General features: G+C 45.1%; 1 protein-coding gene across 1 annotated transcript in view; it reads left to right on the forward strand.

The window, feature by feature from the left end:
• SUGP1 (SURP and G-patch domain containing 1) overlaps positions 1 to 23,626 on the forward strand; it is a 94,300-nt gene that overhangs the window by 56,239 nt on the left and 14,435 nt on the right. The window contains exons 10-12 of the mRNA XM_082268166.1: positions 1,615 to 1,792; positions 11,157 to 11,263; positions 22,519 to 22,664. Of these exons, the coding sequence (XP_082124292.1) occupies positions 1,615 to 1,792; positions 11,157 to 11,263; positions 22,519 to 22,664 (431 nt within the window). The remainder of the gene's footprint in view (positions 1 to 1,614; positions 1,793 to 11,156; positions 11,264 to 22,518; positions 22,665 to 23,626) is intronic.

Here is a 23,626-nt window from a genome sequence, read left to right on the forward strand (position 1 = left end):
ACGGGCACATGCAGGAGAGGTGCAGACTGCACCAGCAGGGGACTCCGGAAGAGGAGGTAAGGGGCTGCTTTGTACAATACCATTGCACAGAGCAGGTAAGTATAACATATTTTTTTTTTTTTTTTGAATATGTTTATTGATTTTTGTAAAAGAGTTACAAAGAGTTACAAATGGAGTAAACGGATGCCCATAAACAAAGCAAATATGGAATCAACAAAGTAATAGTTATATCAAGTGACATACAATCTGCAATACAGTAATGTTTACATACAATCAGTATGGTAAGCAGGAGAGAAAATATGAGCCGTGAGGCCGAAACGATACATTAACCTTTGTAACCAACATGGCATCTTTCCATGATCAAGGAATCAAGTGTTGAGAGAAGGAGGAAAGGAAGGGAGAAGGTTGGAGAAAAGGGGAAAAAGGAGGCAAGGGGCAGAGGGGAGAAGGATATGCAGGGGATGTCTGGCAAACAAAGACTAAAGCCTCGTACACACGCAACGAATTTCCACCGACCGGTCGTCCATCTTTTGTCCAGAGTGGTGTCTGTTGGTTGGAATGTGCCTAGACTGCACACGAATTTTCCCGCACGACAGAATTCTACTTCAGAAGTGATGTCATGTGTTGGATTGCTTTCTTTGTGTTCTTTCTTCTTCTTCCTAAAACACCTGAAATCACAACTCGTGAACCTGGAATTTTTTACATCTGGAGTCTCTTTGGTCTAAGTACTGTAGAAGCAGTGTACAATTGTGTAGCTGTTTTGCAGCCATGCATTCTGCTTCACAATTACCAAGTTGTTACAGTCACATGGTGCATGGCCACCATGGTCAATATTAAATAGGTCAATCTTAGTGGTGTTTGTAGAAGGTCTGCGTTAAGAAATTGTATAATGCACACTATTAATTTTCAGCAACATCCATGTTTACTTTTAGTTTAAAGGTATGTACACATTCTCTTGGGCTCAAAACAAAGATGTGTTTTAAAGCGGTTGTAAACTCAATTAAAAAAAAAATAAAAAAAAAAAAAACCTGCAAGACAAAGGCATAATGAGCTAGTATGCATCGCATACTAGCCCATCATGTGTAACTTACCTTAAAACGAAGCCCCGACACGGACCCCCGGACATCGCTGCGGGCGCTGCCATGGTCCCTCGTCGTCTCTTCCGGGTTCTGGGGCTCCGGCGCGCTGATTGGCCGGAAGAGACGGCTCCGGCGCGATGATTGGCCGGAGCCGCGATGACGTCACTCCCGCGCATGCGCGCGGGAGTGATTTTTCCGGCAAACTCCGGCAAACTAATTGAAGGTCCCCCCCGGACCTTCAGAGCGCATGCGCCGCTCGCGCTGTAAATATCTCCTAAACCATGCCGGTTTAGGAGATATTATTTGTACCTACAGGTAAGCCTTATTATAGGCTTACCTGTAGGTCAAAGTGTCAAAAAGCGGGATACTACCGCTTTAAGTTGATACTATATCTAGAGGCTTTTCAGGTCAGTGAATTCAGACCAATACAATTTTCTGCAGTTTATTTGGTTTGTTAACCTTGGCAGAGTTGAATTCTTCATTGTACAATGTTCGTTTTTGTGACGGGATAATCAGTCTCCTATGGTCTTTTCAGATGCAACAAATGTATGACATGATAATGAAACACAAGAAAGCCATGCAGGATATGCAATCTATGTGGGAGAAAGCTTTGAAACAGCACCAGCATGATTATGATAGTGATGAAGATGTGGACAACGAGTTCGGAACCTGGGAGCATCAGCTGAGACGCATGGAAATGGACAAAACAAGAGGTAAGTGACAATAACCTTGTCAGGTATTCTGCTGCCCTTTTTTTATTTATTTTTTTAGTATAAAAACAACCCATTCAGTTTAAAATAGAACTGAAAGACCAAACCTGTGTGTGTGTTTGTGTGTGTTTGTGTGTATGTATATATGTATACACACTAGTGATCGACCGATATAGTTTTTTTCTTTGCCGATACTGATATTTTCCAGCTAGCATATCGATATTGGCCGATATTTTCACACATGTAAAAATTACCCAAAAAACACAAAAGTTGACACAAATCTCTTAATAAATATGTTAATCTTTATTTATTAACATTTTTAACATTAAGTGCTCGTTCTTTACACCTTAACTGCATAAAAACTGATATGAAAACTTCAATTGCAGGGACATTTGCTTTGCATTTCACATCATCTGATTGTGCATTAATGCATAATAAAGTGCTGCAGTAGTGGACTCACACACTGCAATATGTTACTGTAGTGCAGTCAGGGCAAAACGGCTAGAAAAAAGGCTAGGCAACAACAACAGCTACACAAAATACACATACACTGTGGATTGGCTGGACTGGAGTCAGTGGAAGAGGACCACCTCTACAGTAAGGCACTGACTGCAACTAATGCAGTGCAGTGCAGTGCAGTCAGTGCAAAACTGCTAGAAAAAAAGCTAGGCAACAGCTACACAATGTACACCGTGACCACACATAGACAGTGGATTGGATGGACTTGAGTCAGTGAAGGAGGACTACCTCTGCAGTAAGGCACTGATTGCAACTAATGCAGTGCAGTCAGTGCAAAACTGCTAGAAAAAGAGCAAGGCAACAGCTACACATGTCACAGTGGATTGGACTGGACTGGAGTCAGTGGAGGACTATCTCTGCAGTAAGGCACTGACTGCAACTAATGCAGTGCAGTCAGTGAAAAACTGCTAGAAAAAGAGCAAGGCAACAGCTACACATGTCACAGTGGATTGGACTGGAGTCAGAGAACTATCTCTGTCTGCAGTATGGCACTCACTGCAACTACTGCAGTCAGTGCAATACTGCTAGAAAGAAATCAAGCCCACAGCTAGGCAGACTGGATTGGATTGGAGTCAGTGGACTACCTCTGCAGTAGGGCACTCACTGTAACTACAGCAGTCAGTGCAAAACTGCTAGAAAAAAAGCTAGGCAACAGCTAGACAGTGGGTTGGAGTCACTCAGCGGGACTACCTTTGCAGTAGGGCACTCACTGCAATTATAGCAATCAGTGCAAAACTGCTAGAAAAAAAGGTAAGCAACAGATAGACAGTGGAGTAGAGTGGACACTACTCTTTTCAATACTCCCAGTTAAGTAGAACAATATTATAATGCAGAAAGCAGAACATTTCAGCATGTCCATGGTCACCTGTTAAAGGTCTTGTGTTTTGTTGAAACAATGCTGCAACTTCGAAAACATGCTCAGGAGTGGAGGACAGAGGAGCAGAGAGAGAGAGAGAGAGAGAGGTATCTTCTAGCATGGGAAGCAAGTCTTTTGTAGCGTGCCTCATTTTCTCTCCACCACTGAAGAGGATGACTTCTTCTGTCAATTACGGTTTCTTTCAAATAGAGATGAAGTTCATCATCAAGGCTCATGGTTGCAGATTCAGAAGAAATTGAATCCTCCGCATGAGGCCCCAATAAAATACTGAAAATGTCCTGATCAATTCGACGACGATGAAGCAGATTCTCTTCTTTTTGTTGACATATTTTTGGACATTTGTCTGTTTTTTCAGCATGCTGCTCTTCATAAAAGTAGTGTTCTGGACTTGTCTTTTCCACAGGAACCTCCTGCACCTCCATATCTTCTGTCAGCCACTGTTTCACCTTAGCCAATACATCATCAGAAGAGAAAGCATGGTTCTTGTATCGAGGATTCAAAAGACTTGCAAGCACAACATTTTTAATCTCTTCATGCTTCTCAAAACATATATCAATCAAAGCTCTTTGGCTTGACAGACCATCATTTGAAAGTTGGAGGGTGTTGTGTGCCAGGATGACACAGAGGTCTGACGTATCAGCAAGCCTCATTCCTTTAGGCATGTTTGCTCCACTGTCTCGAAGTTGCTCAAGCATCAATTGGTCTTTGTTGATTCCCCATTCTTCAAGCATGCCTAGAAACATTTCTCTACTGTACTCAGCTGTGTGGGATCCTTGCATCACTTTTGTATTCAACACCAATTGTCTTTTTGTCCATCCTCTGTCAATGAAGTGGCATGTAAGAATCAGTAGTGACTTGGACTCTGTGACCAGAAGTCCGTCGTGTATAAGAGTGAGTTGCCAGCATTCTCTGGTTGCAGCATAGCCTTTACTTTGTCAACTACCTTTTGGTGTAGTTTTGCCAACATTTTGGTTCGATAATACTTCTCACTCTTCAGTGTGTAGCTTGGCTCAAGGATGGACATCAACCGCTTAAATCCTGAATCAGACACCATTGTAAATGGCTGGTTATCGGTGACAATCATCTCTGTGATTACTCTGTCCAGCATTTGGGATCTTCCATCTGAATCTAGACAGTGCCATCTGTTTTTTTTCACAAACATATCTGGTATTGTTGTCTGGGAATGGGATAGTGGAGGAGGTATTGAATCAAAATCACATTGATATTCATTTTTGTTTTTTTCTGTGCTGCATGATACAATTCAATATGATGAACTCTTAGATGGGCCCAAAGATTTGACTTATTTTGTTTTTTTGCAGTTACTGATCCCATGCTTATGTTGTTTGTACATGTGTTGCACACTGCTGCTTTTCCTGGAGATGATTGTGACGAGAAATAGTCCCAGACCACACTTTTACTCTTTCTCTCCTCATCCATCTCCATTTCAATTTGAAAGACACAAAAAAGATTAAAGAAATGGCTTGCTGAAGTTGCTGCTGATGCTGGCACTGGAACCCTGTTGTGGGTTGATGACTGACGCCTGGCAGTGTGGCTGGCTTGGCGTCACCCTGTTCTGGGTGGCTGGCTTGCTGGAACACTGTGGTGGCACTGGCTGACTTGCTTGGTGTCACGCTGTTATAGGTGGCTGGCTGCCTTGGTTACTGGTGTCACCTTGTTATTGGTGGATTGGTGGCTGGCTTTCAGGAACAGTGTGTGGTGGCTGGTTGACTGGCTTGGTGTCACCCTGTTATGTGTGGCTGGCTGGCTTGGTTACTGGTGTCACCTTGTTATTGGTGGCTGGCTTTCAGGAACACTGTGATCGGTGGCTGGCTTGGTGTCACCCTGTTATGGGTGGCTGGCTTGCAGGAACACTGTGGTGGCTGGCTTGCTTGCTTGGTGTCACCCTGTTATGGGTGGCTGGCTTGCAGGAACACTGTGGTGGCTGACTGGCTTGCAGGAACACTGTGGTGGCTGACTGGCTTGCAGGAACACTGTGGTGGCTGACTGGCTTGCAGGAACACTGTGGTGGCTGGCTGGCTTGTAGGAACACTGTGGTGGGCGGCTGGCTTGGTGTCACCCTGTTATGGGTGGCTGGCTGGCTTGCAGGAACACTGTGGTCGGTGGCTGGCTTGGTGTCACCCTGTTATGGGTGGCTGGCTTGCAGGAACACTGTGTTGGCTGGCTTGCTTGCTTGGTGTCACCCTGTTATGGGTGACTGGCTTGCAGGAACACTGTGGTGGCTGACTGGCTTGCAGGAACACTGTGGTGGCTGGCTGGCTTGCAGGAACACTGTGGTGGGTGGCTGGCTTGGTGTCACCCTGTTATGGGTGGCTGGCTTGCAGGAACACTGTGGTGGGTGGCTGGCTTGGTGTCACCCTGTTATGGGTGGCTGGCTTGCAGGAACACTTTGGTGGCTGGCTTGCTTGCTTGGTATCACCCTGTTATGGGTGGCTGGCTTGCAGGAACACTGTGGCGGGTGACTGGCTTGCAGGAACACTGTGGTGGGTGGCTGGCTTGCAGGAACACTGTGGTGGGTGGCTGGCTTGCTGGAACACTGTGGTGGGGGGGGGGGGGGGGGCTCGCTTGGGGTCATCCTGTTGTGTGGGTGGCTGGCTTGGTGTCGCTCACCCTGGCGTGTTGTGGCGGGTAGCTGGCTTGCTGGAACACTGGCCACGGTGGCGGGTGGCTTGCTTGGTGTCATCTGGGTTGCTGGTTGCTTGCTCGCTGGGCTGGCCCCCTTTTGTGGTGGGTGGCTGAGGCCAGGGCCTGTGGGTGGATGGATGGCTGGCAGCCTGACCGGACCGGACTGCAGCTTGCTGTAACATGAGTCTGTGTGAGGCGCGGGAGGCAGTCTTAAGTGCAGTGCACGGTGAAATGGCGTCACGTATGGGCTGCGCAGGCGTGGGAGGCGGTGTTAGAAGGCATAATGTGTCCACGCAACATACGGAATGACATCACGAAAATATCGGCAATATCGGTAAATCAAAAGTCCGATTCCGATATATCAGGGAAAGTGCATATCGGCCCCCGATATATCGGTGTTGCCGATAATCAGTCGATCTCTAATACACACCCACACTTGGCATAAATGAGTACACCCCCAACAGATTTGTCAAAAAACCTTTCCTTTTAGAATCATCATTTTCTAAGGGACACTTTACTAAAAAATACTCCTTCAAATGAGGGCCATTGATTTCAACCAAGATTTGGTAATTTGCACACACAAAAAAGTATTTTTTCCTGACAAATGTATTCAAGACCATGTTGGAAAAATGAATACACCCCAATAAAAGTCTTAAAAGCAAAGCTAAATTTTAGACCACAAAATCCTAATTAACCACTTCTGGACTGGAAGGTTTTACCCGCTTAATGACCAGGCCATTTTTTGTGATACGGCACTGCGTTACTTTAACTGACAATTGCGTGGATGTACGGCTCTGTGCCCTAGAAAAAACTGATGTCCTTTTTTTCCCCACAAATAGAGCTTTCTTTTGGTGGTATTTGATCACCTCTGCGATTTTTACATTTTTTTGCGCTATAAACAAGAGTGACCATTTTTACAAAAAAAAAACACAAATTCTCTTACGTCCTCTAAGAGTCGCCGCCCATTCAGTTAGCCTTCACTAGTGGGTAATGGCGCCCTCTGCAGGAGCAGGCTAGGCAGTAAAAAGGTTAACAAAACAAAAGCCTTTACACATAACACACCTCTAGGGGGCTGTTCCTCAGCTATTACCCATCAGCCACTAGGAGCTGCTCTTCAGTTTTGTAGCAAGCAGAGATTCTTGCCAGGTGGGACAGAACGCCTCAGTCGTTGGACAGAAGGATTTCTCTGAGCCACCTCGCAATATCGGATCTTTTGTGGTGGCTCCTGTCACCGACTCTGGCACAAGGCAAGTCCTTCCGGCCTCTGCTGTGGACGGTGATCACCACGGATGGCAGCCTGTTGGGCTAGGGTGGAGTTCTGGGCATGATTTGTGCCCAGGGGATGTGGTCGGTGGAGGAGGCCTTCTTACCGATAGACGTCTTGGAGCTCCGAGCAATCAAGCTCTGCTTGTTCCGTTGGTCAACTCGGCTTCAGGGTTGCCTGGTTCGGGTGCAGATGGACAACGCCACGGCGGTGCCTTACTTCACTCACCAAGGGGGCACCAAGAAGTGACCAAGATCCTCTCTTGGGCTGAGACGCACGTTCCGGGTGTTCACGTTCCGGGTGTGGAGAACTGGCAGGCGTGATTGATTGGCTCTTCTGTGGCCAATGGCACGTGCACGCCCCCCCCACTAGTGGTCCTGTGAAGCAACATACAGTTACGTCGTTTCACGTGGCAGAGCTGACCTGCCGTAGTATATGTACTGCTGGCGGTCGGCAAGTGGTTAGCAAGAATTCAACTAATTATTCATTAAACAGATGTCATGTGGACAGTTGCTTATAAAAGGGCATTACCGAACAAAGAAAATCCCTTCCAATTTCATACTGTCAGCAATGGCACCACATAGAAGAGAAATCTCACAAGAACCATGAAATGAAAATAATTTCTTTACACAAGGAAGGTGAAGACTACAAGAAGATCAGCAAAGCTTTACTTATTAGAATACTGTAGCAAAAGTTATACAAAAATGTAACAAAGATGGAACTGCAGTCATCTCGAAGAGACGTCTAGGCCATCCACGAAAATTAACCTCGACAGGAGCATCTTCTGATGAGAAGGGTTGAAGAAAATCGCCATGCAAGTTCACTGCAGTTAGCTAAGGAAGTAGAAAGCCTAACTGGGTTGATTTGTTTCTCATGACACAATACAGCGTACACTGCAGAGGAAGGGAATGCATGGGTGTCGTCCACAAAGGAAGCGTCCCCTTAAGCCAATGCACAAAAAAGCCCACCTAGAATTTTGCCAGAGCCCATGCTGAAAACCACGACTACTGGAACTCTGTACTCTTGAGTGATGAGACCAAGATAAATGTTTCTGGAACTGATGGCTTCAAAACTGTATGGCGTCACAAAGGTGAGGAGTACAAAGAAAAATGCATGGTGCCTACAGTGAAACATGGTTGTGATAGTATCCTCCTGTGGGGCTGCATTAGTGCCGCTGGTGTCGGGGATTTCATTGATGGTATCATTGAATTCACAGATGTACTGCTCTATATTGAAAGAGAAGATGCCACCATCACTCCGTGCCCTTGGTCGTTGTGCACTTTTCCAATATGACAATGATGCAAAACCCACATCTAAGGCCACTGCTGCATATCTGAAGAACAGGGAGAAAGTGATTCAGTGGCCAAGTATGTCTCCTGATCTGAACCCAATCGATCACCTATGGGGAATTCTGAAGAGACAAGTTGAGCATCACTCTCCATCCAGCATCCAGGTTCTTGAACAATGAAAAAAGATTGATGTTGGAATATGTCGCCAACTTGTTGATTCAATACCTAGAAGACTTGGTGTTTGTCCTTACAAATCATGGCGGTCATACAAAATACCTAGATGTAGAAGTTTTGTTGTGGGGTGCATTCATTTTTTTTTATCAACTAATTTGAGTAAAACTGAAGATTTTGTAATCTAAGTTATATTATTAACCTTACTTTTATGTAATGCAGCTATACAAATGTTCTATAAAACAGTTTTGTCAACATTTTAGATATTGTTCTTGTGTCCATTGAGATATTGATTAAAATCTTCATTTTCGAAGGGGATGTACTCCTTTATGCTGAGCACTATGTATGTATGTGTGTGTATATAGAATACTGCTCAAGAAAATTAAAGGAACACTTTTTAATCAGAGTATAGCATTAGGTAAATTAAACTCCTGGGATATTGATCTGGTCCGTTATATAGCAGAGGGGGTTGTTAGTATCCACTGCTTTAGTGTTAAAGAAATTAACAGGTGCACTACACAGGCAACAATGAGACGACCCCCAAACAGGATTGGTTTTACAGGTGGAGTCCACTAAAAGGTTTTTTCCAGATTTCCTCTTTTCTGACTGTTTTTCATTAATTTTGCATTTGGCTAGAGTCAGTGTCACTACTGGTAGCATGAGGTGATCTGACCCTATAGAGCTTGCACAGGCAGTCTAACTCCTCCAGGATTGCACATAAATATGTGCCATTGCCAGAAGGTCTCAAGAGCATGGAAGAGATTCCGAGAGACAGGCAGTTACTCTAGGAGAGCTGGACAGGGCCATAGAAGATCCTTAACCCATCAGCAGGACCAGTATCTATTCTTTTGTGCAAGCAGGAACAGGACCAGCACTGCCAGAGCCCTACAAAATGAGCTCCAGTAGGCCACTGTTATGAATGTCTCTGACCAAACCATCAGATACAGACTTTGAGGGTGGCCTGAGGGCCCGACGTCCTCTAGTGGGCCCTGTGCTCACTGCTCAGCACCATGGAGCTTAATTGGCATTTGCCACTGAACACCAGAATTGGCATGGTCCGCCACTGGCGTCTGTGCTTTTCACAGATGAGAGCAGAGCAGAGAGCACATGTGAAAGGGTCTAGAGAAGCCGTGGAGAACGTTATGCTGCCTGTCACATCATTCAGCATGACCAGTTTGGTGGTGGGTCAGTGAGGGTCTGGGGAGGTATATCCATAGGATGCACAGACCTCTACAGGCTAGACAATGGCACCCTGACTACCATTAGGTATCGGAATGAATTCCTTGGACCTATTGTCAGACCCTTTGCTGGTGCAGTGGATCCTTGGTTCCTCCTGGTGCACAATGCCCAGCCTCATGTGGCGAGAGTATGTAACCAGTTCCTTGAGGATGAAGGAATTGATACCATTGAATAGCCCCCATGCTTGCCTGACCTAAATCCAATAGAACAACTCTGGAACGTTATGTTTTGGTCCATCTGACGCTCCCAGGTTGCACCTCAGTCTGTTCAGGAACTCAGTGATGCCCTGGTCCAGATCCTGGGAGGAAATACCCCAGGAAATACATCCTTCGTCTCATTAGGAGCATGCCCCGACATTGTCAGGCATGCATACAAGCACGTGGGGGCCATACAAACTACTGAATACCATTTTGAGTTGCTGCATTGAAATTTCAGCAAAATGGACTAGCCTGCTGCATGATTTTTTCACTTTGATTTTGGCGGTGTCTTTGAATTCAGCCCCTTTGTAGGTTGATAATTTTCATTTACATCAAACTATGTGGCATCCTTTTGCTCTTAACGCAACACCCAGTCTATATTAGTATTGATATCCAGCGTGGTATTTTTCCTCATTGAGATCTAATGTGTTTTCAAAGTGTTCCTAATTTTTTTGAGCAGTGTATTATAAATATTATAAATATTTTTTGGCACAAATGAAACAATACAAAGAGAACAGGATACTTTTTCCTACAAGTACATGGTACAGCAGGTAAATATCAGGACAATGAAATGTTGGGTTAACATATTTAGGCAAGGGTATCTGTTCATTCCTTTCTCTTGTCCTTTGTACAAGGACAGTTCTCCTGTCACTTGCCATTTTGTCAACAGAGAGTAGAGAGCATTAAATCCACATGTTTGCCCATTTAGGCATGACAGGAGACTTATTTTGCATTAATAACTTATTCATGGAATTGCTTTAGGTCCTGTTGTGCTCTCATTTTTGAATTTTTTTTTGTATAATAGAGCAGTCACCCGTGTACACATAAGGTAGATCTCTTTACAAAACAAATTGGAATGCTTTGGCCTCCTACTCTTGAAGAAATTCTAGTCTAACAATGTTTTGGTAGGTTCCTAACTGCGTACGGGGACCTAAGGTTCCTGAAAAATCTTTAAAGGCAATAGGTTGCCCATGATGGTCTGTTGGTTCCCAATGTTTAAATTTTGTTGATAGAACAGATAAGCTACATGTAAATGTATTGGTAATGTAGCACTTCTGCTCTTTACAATAAAGCAATGCATCATCATCAGACTAAACATACAGATTTGTGCTTTATCTTTTTGGGTTCCATATACTTTGTTTACATGATTTTCCTTCCTCTTTATCAGAATGGGCAGAACAACTGACTGAAATGGGGCGAGGGAAACATTTCATTGGAGATTTCTTGCCACCAGATGAGCTGGATAAGTTCATGGAAACCTTCAAAGCACTAAAAGTAATGTGTTCTCAGTTGTGCATCATCTCTAGAAAATGTTATTTTATCCTGAATATAAAGAGCTGTAAAGCCTAGTACACAGGATGAGAAAATTGGACAAATAATACCACTTTCGAAGCAATTGTACGACAATCTGATCAGTAGTACATGGCTTTCCAGAGCCAGCCACAACAGTTCATGTGAAATTATCCAAAAAGACTAACACAAAAGAATTTCCTGTATGTTAACAGATCGTAAGATTTTTGTTTGATCACTACAGTATTCTTAAAAAAAAAATCGGAAGACTAAGACCACCATATTCGTCTTATATTCTCATCGTGTGTACGAGGCTTTAGACTAGAGCTTTTATCAGTAACAGACTAGATTTTTTGCTCGTGTGTGGATGAGTTGTAGGGTTAGTTTGTTTGTATTTTTTTTTTTTATATTTTCCAGTTTATGGTTACAAAACAAAATGGACTACTTGGTGAAAAACTGGATTTGTGTCTTACCATAAAATCATTTTCTCTGAAGTTCATTGACAAACGCAGCTCCATAGAATTCTTGGCCATTGGGTTATGCTGCCCCCTACAGGAGTAGAACACTAGGCAGTATAAAGCTTTACCATGCCTATGGGGCCGTTCCTGCAGGCATACACCCACACACTCTGCTATAGGCTTCAGTTTCGTTGCAAGCAGTGTTTAGAGGAAAAACCCCCAACCCACTCAAGATAGAGGGGCGGGTGCTGCAACTCTCAATGAACTTCAGAGAAAAGGATTTTACGGTAAGTCTTTACATTCATTGACAGATGCAGCTCCATATAATTCTGGACCATTGGGACGTCCCAAAGCAGTATTTGCATGAGGGGTGGGAAAACAACGCAGCAAAAGAACGTAATTCCCAACAAGGCTAAAACTTTAGCCAACCAGAGAATATAGAGCTCAACCAGGAACAACAGGAGCTCATCTGGACAAACACCCTCAAAGAGACTAAGTCTCTTTCAAACAGCAGCCTGCAAAACCTTGCGGCCAAAAGAAGCATCTGAGGATGCCAACACATCTACTTTATAAAATTTTGTGAACGTGTGCACATACAACCAAGTTTCCGCCTTGCAAACTTGTATCACTGACGCCTGATGGCGAAAAGCCCAAGAAGCACTCAGCCCCCTAGTAGAATGCGCCTTCACAGGGAAAGGTGGAACCTGACCCTTCAGTGAATAAGCCTAAACCACCGTCTGCCTGATCTACCTAGAAATGGTTGCAGCAGACAGCCAATCCCTTTCTAGGTAAAGAATCTGATTTCCTGAAAGATTCAGTAGCAATTTCCTTAGGATGCTTGGGCTTAGGACATAAAGAAGGCAGCACAATGTCTTCATTTAGATGGGAATCAGAAACCACCTTAGTAAGAAATGACTGACTAGGTCCAAGTACCACTTATCTCTGTGGACCACCAAGTAAGGCGAAAGGCCGGAAAGCACTGCTAATTCTGATACTCTGCGAGCAGAAGTAATAGCCACCAAAAAGGCAACCTTCTGAGACAAGGTGGGCAGAGGAATCTCCCTAATGTTCTCAAAAGGAAGTTTTTTAAGAACAGACAATACCAAATTAAGATACCACGGAGGGGCCACATGACGGACCCCTTGGATAAAAGTGCAAATCAACGCATGTGAGGCTGAAGGACGTTAGAAAAACACAGCCATGGCCGACACTTGGCCTTTAATAGTAGCCAAGGCCAACTTCTGTTCGACACCTCTTTGAATAAAAGCCAAGATCCTAGCCACCGAAAAAAGGCGAGGATGAACCTTCATGGATTCACTCCATGAAATGTATGATATCCACATACCATGATAGATCTTCCTGGAAGTAGACTTCCTGGCCTAACAGTGTAGGAATCACTGAATCAAAAAAACCCCTATCTTTCAACAGCCACACTGTAAAGCAGGATGGAAGATCAGCCCTTGAGACAGCAGATCTACCCTGAGAGGAAGTCTCCAAGGAGCATCGGCGACCAGTCTTACCATATATGCGTACCAAGACCGGCGAGGCCAGTCTGGAGCCACCAGAATGACTGACTGGAATCCCCTTTGCCTTTATTTTGCGCAGAAGTCTCGGCAGGAGTTTCAGCTGTTGAAACGCATAGATCATCCTATAATGTACTCAAGGAGCCATTAGTGCATCTACAACGTCGGCTAGGGGATCCCGTGATCTGGCTACAAACCTTTCAACCTTCTTGTTGAGCAGAGAGGCCAACAAGTCGACATCGTGTGTCCCCCACCGAGCACACAGGAGATGAATACCTCTGGGTGTAGAAACCATTCCCCCTGATCCAACACCTGAAGGCTCAGGTAGTCCTCCTGCCAGTTTTCCACACCTGTGATGTGTACCGCCGAGAGAGCCGTAACAAAATTCTCTGCCCATTTCAAGATCTCGGCCACCTTCTAGGCCGCTAAGACACTCTTGGTGCCCCTTAAAGATGTAAGTCTCGGCCGTGGCAATGTCCGATTGAACCGGGACTGGACAACCTTGTAGATGATTTGTCCAGTAACAAAGGCAAAGCTTTATTGCCCTGAGTTCCAGAACATTGATCGATAGTATGGACTCTTCCACTGTCCAAGACCCCTGGTTACACAGCTTCCCAAGCACTCCTCCCCAGCCAGACAGGCTGGCGTCCATGGTGACCACGGTCCAATACAATGGAAGGAACAACTTGCCCTGACGCAATGTCAAGGAGCGAAGCCACCATAGAAGAGCAGTCTGTGTTGTGACTCAACCGAACCCTAGAATCCAACGACTTTGAATCTGTGTTCCATTTAACCAGAATTTCCCTCTGTAATGACCTGGTGTGGAACTGAGCTAATGGGACTGCCTCGAAGGTCGACACCATCAGGCCTAGGACTCGCATGCAAGTCTGCAGAGAGGACAGATTGCTGGACAACAAACAAATCGCCCCTGCAGCTTGTCCAGGGAAAGAAAAACCTTTTGCCGAAATGAAATCCAGAGTCAGACCCAGGTAGACCAGTCTTGAGGATGGTACCAGGGCTGATTTTGCAAAATTGATGGTGCAGCTGAACTCTTGCAGAGTCCTTACAGTGATTTCCAAATCCTCCAACAGAGCTGAATGAGAATCTGCTCTTAACAGAAGATCGTCCAGGTACCACAGGACCGCAATCCCCCTCTGACATAGAAGTGACGATTTCGGAGCCAACACTTTTGTGAAGACCCTGGGTGCAGAGGCTAGACCAAAGGGTAACTCTCCTTTCCCACAGCAAAGCAAAGAAAACGCTGGTGTCCAGCGTAGATAGGGATGTGTGGATGTGTGTCCTTGATATCGATACAGGCCAACAGGTCTCCCTGATGTAGGGACGCCACCACCATGTGAATAGACTCCATTCGAAACTGATTTCACCGCACAAAGAGGTTCAGAGCTTTGAGATCCAGGATTGGATGCAGTTTGCCACCCTTCCTGGGCACAGTGAACAGGTTTGATTAAAACCCCTGAAAACGTTCCCTACAGGGAACTGGCACAATCACTCCCTGTGACAGGGAGATCTTGCACCGCCTCTCATAGGTCCCTTAACCGATCTGGAGATAGGCAGGGGTTGGACCAGAAGCACCTGTCCAACGGTCGATACCTGAATTAGATCTTGTAACCCGATCGGATCAGTTTGTGAACCCATTTGTCTTGAATCAAGGAAGTCCATGGTTCAGGAAAGAAGCAAAGATGTCCCCCCACCCCAGAAATGGGTGAGGGCATTAATTCATGCAAACGAGGATTTGTCCGCAGATCCCGATTGAACTGTTCTCGGCTTACCCGACCATGTCTTCTTGGAACCCTCAGAAGACCTGAATGGCTTAGCTTCTTTCTACTGCGACCCAGAGGTACAAAAGGCATGGTAATGAGCAGTAAATTAAGACCCTTGTCTATTACGTGGTGCCTTCCCCTTGGTGGATTGGGGAAGAAGAGTACTTCTTCAGTGCGTAGGCACCACTAACATTTGTTTGATGCACCCCCACTGTTCATTGACAATGTTGTCAAAAAGTTCCAGACATGGAAAAGCTTGCCTGACTTCTGGGATTTGCGGGTTCCAAAAGACACCTGCATCCCTGACGCGGTAAAATCATCTGCCATTTTTAAGGTTTCCTGCACTGACACTGTGTGCCTCCACCAGCGCGCTTTCCCACGTGGCTGCTGACAAGGATACATCCTCCTTGCTGTCCGAATGCGAATATGCAGATCCACCAGGATGGCATGCGTCCGCGGTGGCCATATCTACTTCAGAATCTGAGGACACTAAAGAGGCAGGGGAAGGCATAGGGCGCTTTCTACTAGTGGCATTTTTTTTAAAACGAAATCCACTCTTGACACCAGGTTTTCCAACACTGCCGTAAATGCAGACCGGGGTTGCGACCCGGAGGGTCCCGCAATTGCACTGGGGGGGGGGGGGGGGTGTCTGTGGGTGAGATTTGGTCCTGGGACTCCATATTTACTTAATACAAAAAAAAAATGTGTCACTTTAAGAAAAAACGAAAAATCTGCAAAAAACGCGATCTGCACCGCTGCACCAGTGGCACCACAAGTTCCAGCCCTAGCACAGCCTGCAGCAGGGTGAATGAGAAATACCTACAGGGATCCCAGTAACATACCACCAAAACTATATGGAGGGATATAGAAACGTTCTGTGCAGAGAGAAAAACGATCTGACACAAGAACAGGAAATACCTGGGTCATGTACTGGAGTCACCCTAGCTTATCCCTGCTGTCCAGCGATCATGGACTCCAAGAAAGGGGCCGCCCAAAGCATTCCTATGGTGGAACTACCAAAACATGGCCGCCCATGCGTTTCAATGGGAACATTTTTACATTGATGCAGAGCGAAACTAAGAGAACCGCTGTAGCGGCCGCAATACATCCGCCCCCCTGAGGTAGGGACCTGCTTGTGGGGGGGGAAAGCCTAAGGGGGGGCCTGGTATTACCGAGAGGCCAGGGGAACCGAGGGATATCTGAGAGTCTGACTTTCCCAGAGAGGGGCCCACGTCCACCGCCAGAGAAATGGGGGGACACTTATCATACCAACGACATTGGGTAGGCACCACTCTGAACAGACTACCTTTCCACCCGGGGTGGTGGTGCTGACGGCCAAGGGGTATGCTGCGACCCAGGTCGTATGCGTCCCGGCGAGGTGTTTCACTTGCAGGCCAGCCCCGTCCATTGGGATTCTGTCGTGGCGAGGACTAATGCTGGACTATAACCTGCGCACGCTCACTGGCCAGACTGGGAGACCCTAAAGCGGAGTTTCGCCCCCACCAAAAATTAAAAGTCGGCAGCTACACATACTGTAGCTGCTGACTTTTACTATTAGGACACTTACCTGTCCTGGGGTCCAGCGATGTCGGCACCCCAGATGATGTTTCCATCGACTGTCGGGTGCTGCTGCCACCATTGCCAGTAAGGGAACCCGGCAGTGAAGCCTTGCGGCTTCACGGGCGGGTCCCTACTATGCATGCGCATTCAGATTTGCTGGGCGGTGGGGGAAGGAGGAGGGGGACAAACTTTGCCGCAATGCCGTTTCCCGGAAGTGGGGAAGGGTACCTGTCAAAAACAGGTACCCGTTCCCCTCCTCCCCCCTGAAAGGTGCCAAATGTAACACCAGAGGTGGGGAGGAAGCAAATGAGCGGAAGTTCCACCTTTGGGTGGAACTCTGCTTTAAGGATCTAACATATCCAGTCTGAAACCCAGCCGGCTGTTGCTTGTAGTTCTCTCAGGAACAAAACTAACTAAAAAGTAACGTCTTACAAAAAGGTTCCCAAAACAAACCAGCTAAGACCGAAGTCCCAGCAGGGAACTAGGTCCTACTCCTAAACTAGGCAGAAACAAACTGAAGCCTATAGCAGAGTGTGTGGGTGAATGCCTGCTGGGATGGCCCCATAGCCGTGGTAAAGCTTTATTCTGCCTAGTGTTCTACTCCTGTGGGGCACAGCATAACCCAATGCTCAAGAATTATATGGACCTGCGTCTGTCAATGAATGATAAATAAAAAATGCTAACTGTACAAATAAACTGAATAAGGATAACAAAGGTAGCTGTGTGAGGGGTGAAACAACCAATACAAAATATACTAGTGTGTGCGCAGATCACTAAATCCTACTGCTAGTCTTTGAGATCTATGTGAGTGCATTGGAATTTGTGAGTTGTTTTTTATGTTCAGACAGATGGTATTACAATAAGGTGATTTGTGCTCTTTGATTTTGTCTTTTTGTGTGTGGGGTGTAGCCCCCTTAATATAAAATCAAAACCATTTGTTGTTATTATAATACAGGATTTATATAGCACCAACAGTTTACACAGCGCTTTAATACACAAGGGCAGACGGTACAGTTACAATACAGTTAATACAGTAGGAATCAGAGGGCCCTGCTCATTAGAGCTTACAATCTAAGAGGTAGGGCAAAAGATACAAAAGCTAATAACTGTGGGGGATAGAGGAGGTGACAGGGAGCTAGAGAGCAGGAGGACTTGGGAGGAATGAATAGAACTATATGGTTGGTATTTTCCGAAAAGGTAATGATATAGCGGGGGGGGGGGGGGCAGAGTTGTGGTTTTCTCTGTCAGTTGTTAGTTTCTTGAATTTAACTCGGGTGAGCGAAAGCCAGTGGAAGGATTGAAAGAGAGAGGAGCAGACACTGATTGGTTGGTAAGGTGGTGGAGGAGTCTGGTGGCAGCATTCATGACGGACTGAAGGGGGGATAGGCTATGCAAAGGTAAGCAAATGAGGAGGGAGTTGCAGTAGTCGAGGTGGGAGATTACCAGAGAGTGAATTAGAAGCTTTGTGGTGTCATTGGTTAGAAAGGGGTGTATCTTGGAGATGTTGTGGTAGTTGAGACAGCTAGCTTTGGACAGTGACTGGATGTGGGGCAGAAAGGATAGTTCAGAGACCAGGATTACACCTAGAACCTTGGCGTGCAGGGACAAGTTGATAGTTGAGCCATTGATTTTGACGGAGACGTCAGAGAAAGGGGCACGTGGGGGAGGAAATATTATAAGCTCGGTTTTGGATAGATTGAGTTTGAGGAAGTGGTGTGACATCCAGGCTATGTCTGTTAGTAAATTAGAGATACGCTAGGAGACTGATGGAGGGAGCGGAGGGGTAGAGAGATTTGGGTGTCAGTATAGAAATGCCATTGAAAGCCATGGGAGGCAATTAACTGACCCAGGGAGGAGGTGTAGATTTAGAATAGGAGAGAGGTTCAAGAACAGAACCCTGGGGAACCCAGACAGAGAAAGGAAGAGGAGAAGAGGGAGTAGAATTGGAAGTGACACTGAAGGTGCAGTGGGATAGGTAGAATGAGAACCAGCGAAGAGTACAGTCACAATGACTAAAGGAGTAGAGTTTGATGGGGGGGGGGGTGGTCCACCCTGTCAAAGGCAGCAGAGAGGTCCAGGAGTAGGAGTACAGAATCGTGCCCATTGAATGTAGCCATTAGTAGATCGTTTGTGAGTTTAAGGAGATCAGTTTCAGTGTAGTGTTGAGGGCAAAACCCGGACTAAAAGGGATCAAGAAGTTTGTACTCAGTCAGATGGTTGCTCAATTGGTTGTAGACCAGACATTCTGGTAATTTAGAGGAAAAAAGGAGTAAAGAGAAGGGGGCTTTTTAAAGGATGGGGTTGACTAGTGCATGTTTTAGAGAGTTGGCATGATGACTGAAGAGAGGGAGTGATTGAAAATGTGAGTTAGAGAGTGTAGAATAGAGCCAGAGGGTGAGCGTAGAATTTGCGAGGGAACAGGGGGCAGGTGGTTAGGTTTAGCAACCTCGTCTATAGTAGCTGAGTTGAATGAAGGAAGTAATGATTGTACCTGTAGACATCGGTTGTTAAGTGGGGGAGGTATCTGCACATTGGCGATCTCATAAATTGCATCAATCTTATTTTTGAAGTTATTGGCGATCTCCTGGGCAGTGAGTGAGTTAGTGGTTGGAGGCAGTGGAGGACGAAGAAGAGAGTTGACGGTAAAGAAGAGTTGACAGGGACTGGATGAGATGGTATTAATGAGCTTGATAAAATAGATCTGCTTGGCAGTGAGGAGGCAGGAATAGTATTTTTGGAGGGCAGATGTATATTGATTGAAGTTTTTCTGAGACTTAGTTTTATGCTTGTCTAGGGAGGATGACAGAGAGCTGTTGTAGACATAAGTGGCTAGGTTGGTGCAGGACAGTGGTGAGATTTTGTCACAGAGGTGGTCAGTAGCACAGAAGAGTTGAGGTGGTGAAGGTTTCTACAGGTTACTGTTAGGCGGTTGGAGAGAGAGGAGGTTGAAGTCGAGGAGAGACCGAAACTAAAAAGGTGGTGATCAGGGAGTGGAAGAGGATTGTTGGAGAGGTTGCACGAAGTGCATAGATAGGAGAATACAAGGTCAAAGGTGTTGCCATCGGAATGAGTAGGAGCCTGTATCCATTGCTTCAGCACAAAAGAGGGGGTTAGATTGATAAGTTTAGAAGTAGCAGGAGTACTGGCATTAACAGGGATGTTGAAGTAACGGAGAATGATTGTAGAGATTTCAAAAGAGAGAAAGTAGGGTAGCCTGGCAGAGAAGTTATCAAGCAAGGACAGTAGATCACAGCAATTCTTGGAGAAATGGGAGAAAATAGACAAATACAATGTGCTTTAAAAGAGGAGAGTGTCGGAGAGGGAGGGTTGGGTAGGTGATGCGTGGGGCTAGAAGGATCCCCACTCCGCCTCCCTTCTGTCCACTGGGTTTGGGGGAGTGAGTCCAGAGAAGGCCACCATGGCAGAGGGAAACCGGAGAAACCGTCGGATTCATGAACCCAGGTTTCGACAATGGCAAGTAGGTTAAAGGAATTTGTGATAAAGAGGTCAGTGAGGGAGGTGAGCTTGTTAAAGACAGAGCAGGCATTCCAGAGAGTGCAGGAGAAGGGGAGGCTGGTTTTGGGAAAAAGAGGAATGGAAATGAAGCTCTGTGGATTGCGGCTGCTGCCAGAGGGCGTGTTGGGTACAGGTAAATGATGAAGGACCAGGGTTTCGGGGATATATCACCAGAGGTTAGGAGAAGCAGAAGGGTGAGGGAGGTAATATTGGAATGCTATTTATATGAAAGGACTTATGCCAGTGTCCTGGAGGTTTTATCATTAAAAAAATGGCCTCGGGTCACGTGACGTCACATCATTTTGAGTGTCTTCCCTACAGGCTAAAGACATGCACGCACGCTTGCAGGCTCTGCATTTTATATTCAACTTAACCACTTTACCACTGCTCACTGTGCTGCTACTGCGGCAAAGTGGCTCGTTATCATCTGGCGACGTAGACCTACGTCACCAGACATTCCCCTCTCTTGGCGGCGCTCACGCGCTGCCGGAGGCTCGCTCCCGCTATTTTCAGTCACAGCGGGAGTCGGGCCAGGGGAGGAGTGGCGGTGATCACTGCCGCTCTTCCTCGATCGTAGGAATCGAGTGTGGAGATCCGCCCGCTTGTGTAAACAAAGCGGGCAGATCTCCTAAGTGACAGGCAGGGTCAGATTGCAGGATTCAGCATAGCTGAACCTGCGATCTGTCCCTGTGTCACATAGTCCCCTCCCCCCACACACGTTAGTAAGCACCAGGTATGCATTAACCCCTTGATCACCAATAAAAGTTAACCCCTTCCCTGCCAGTGTCATTTTTACAGTAACCGTGCATATTTATAGCACTGATTTTTGTAGTAATGTCACTGGTACCCCCAAAAGTGTCAAAAATGTCAGTCAAGGGTCCGATCTGTCCGCCGCAATATCAAAGTCCCGCAAAAAAATCGCAGATCGCCGCCATTACTAGTTAAAAAAAAAAAAAAAAACAATAAAAATGACATAAATTTCCCGTAGTTAGTAGCTGCGATAACTTTTGCGCAAACCAACCAAAATACGCTTATTGTGATTTTTTTTTTTTAACAAAAATATGTAGCAGAAAACAAATTAGCCTAAAATGTTAAAAAATTTTAATTTTTACATTTGTTTTGGGGGAATTTCATATAAAAAAAAATGTGAAAAATATTGTTATTTTTTCAAAATTGTCACTATTTTTTTGTTTATAGCGCAAAAACTAAAAATCGCACAGGTGATCAAATACCACCAAAAGAAAGCTCTATTTGTGGGGGAAAAAAGGACGTCAATTTAATTTGAGTACAGCATCACATGACCGCGCAATTGTCCGTTAAAGTAACGCAGTGCCGAATCGCAAAATATGGCCTGGTCAGGAATGGGGTAAAATCTTCCGGTCTTAAAGCGGTTAAAAATACGCTCATTGAGAATTTTTTTGTCAGACATGTAGCTAAATACATTTTGGCCTAAATATATGACAAAAATTGAATATATTGGATATTTTTTAACTGTCAAAGTAGAAAAATATTGTTGTTTTTTCAAAATTGTCGCTTTTTTTTTTTTATTAATATCGCAAAAAATATCAAAATATCAAATACCACCAAAAGAAAGCTCTGTTTGTGGGGAAAAAAAGGACGTAAATTTAGTTTGGGTATGGCGTTGCATGACGCGCAATTGTCAGTTAAAGTCGCACAGTGCCGAATCGCAAAAAGTGGCCCAGACGTAAGACAGCAAAATCCTCTGGTGGTTAAACGTGAGTGTATTTTTATCACCCCAATATAGTTATCTCCAGTATACAGAGAGCACTAGATTTGCTTTTATATATTATTACATATTGGAGACGCCCGGAGGAGGTTATTGTCCATCTATACTATGATGACTCCAGGTCTGATTACCAATATCTGATCCTGAGGGGAGATTAATAAGATGAGGAGGAGTGCAGGTGAATTACTGCTTTGGCTCGGTTATCACATGCTGTTTAACCCTGCAGGGTCTCAGAGATAAGGTGTGAGAGGCAGAGAGTGACAGGTGGAGGGATCATATGAGCACTCTTTTTACAGTGTGGATCAGGAGGTTGCTTGCTCTGAGTTATTTTCCCATCAAATGAACACCTTGCACCTGTTTGGGACTCCTTTACTACATCTATTATGTCTACTTATTAGGATTGCGCTGCACTTTATTTTTTGCAACTTAAAAGAAAGTAGATACATCCTTCTAAAGCTTTTTTTTTTTTTTCATTTCCTTTTAAAATACGCAATTGTTCTCCATTTACTTTCATTAAAAATGATTGACGTTACAAATCCGGAATGGTCCAATGTATAAATCTATAAAATGTATAAAATAGTACATGGATATGTGACCTTTATTAATTATAGGTTGCAATGTGTCTACCCTTTTTTTTTTTTTTTTCTTCCTGCAGGAGGGACGTGAACCAGACTATTCAGAATATAAGGAATTCAAATTGACTGTAGAGAACATAGGTTACCAAATGCTTATGAAGATGGGATGGAAGGAAGGAGAGGGCTTGGGTACTGAAGGCCAAGGAATCAAGAATCCTGTGAACAAGTATTTTTTTTTTTTCAACATTTTGTGTTTATAGTGTAAAACAATACAAGAATACCAACAGGTTAGCAACATGCAGTTAGTAAGGTATCTAGAATCATACAAACAATAAGTAAGCAACTTACAGGAATAGTGTTGTGCACATTAAGGCAAACAGGTGCTTCACCTACTCAGGCCTTTCGTTTTCTCCCCCACCACTCTGTTCAGCACAAAGAGCTTAAAGGAAATACCCTGAATTTCACATATGGAGATGCACATGGCTCACTCCATGTTACTATGCTAAGCCAATCAGAGCTGTCAAACAGGGAAGTGTATAACCCTGTGTATACTGCAACTCCAGAAACTTGAAGCTTACATAGGGCTTTCCTTTAGTTTTTGTAGTGACTGAATGGAGCAGTGGTGCGATAAACTGAAGGTATATGCTGCATGAGAGGAACCCGATGCTTTACCCTGCATAGGCAAAAGAAGCGTTCTCAAAAAAGAAGCGTTCTCCCATAAAGAACAGTCAGGTATCATCTGCTACATTCTGTGAAAATGAATCAAAGTATCAGGTTCGAGATTACAGGAAACTGTCCTCTGTTTTTTTTTCCACCTTTAAAGTGGACCTTGTTGTCCTGTTTTTTGTTGGCCAATCTCACATCACTAGGATGTAATAAAAAAAAAAAAAAAAAAAAAAGCCTATAAGACAAAAGTTAGTAAAAGCTGCTTACCTTGCACCCTAGCATCTGGCTCTTTCCCATAGATGCTACTGGCATCACTTATGGCACTTTTCCACTGCAAGTACCGGCTCGGCTCTACTCGGCCCTGCTTGGCCCGGTTTGCTTTTCCACTGCTGGTACCGCATGGTATAGTGTCGGAACGGTTCGCTACGGTACGGCATTGGTTTGCTTTTCCACTAAAGTAGTACTAAAGTTAAGTGGGTGGTATAACAACGGGGTGGGTGGGATTCTCTGACCAATCAGTGG

The sequence above is a fragment of the Pelophylax lessonae genome (assembly GCF_965119305.1).
Source record: "Pelophylax lessonae genome assembly, chromosome: 1".
Taxonomy (NCBI): Eukaryota; Metazoa; Chordata; class Amphibia; order Anura; family Ranidae; genus Pelophylax; species Pelophylax lessonae.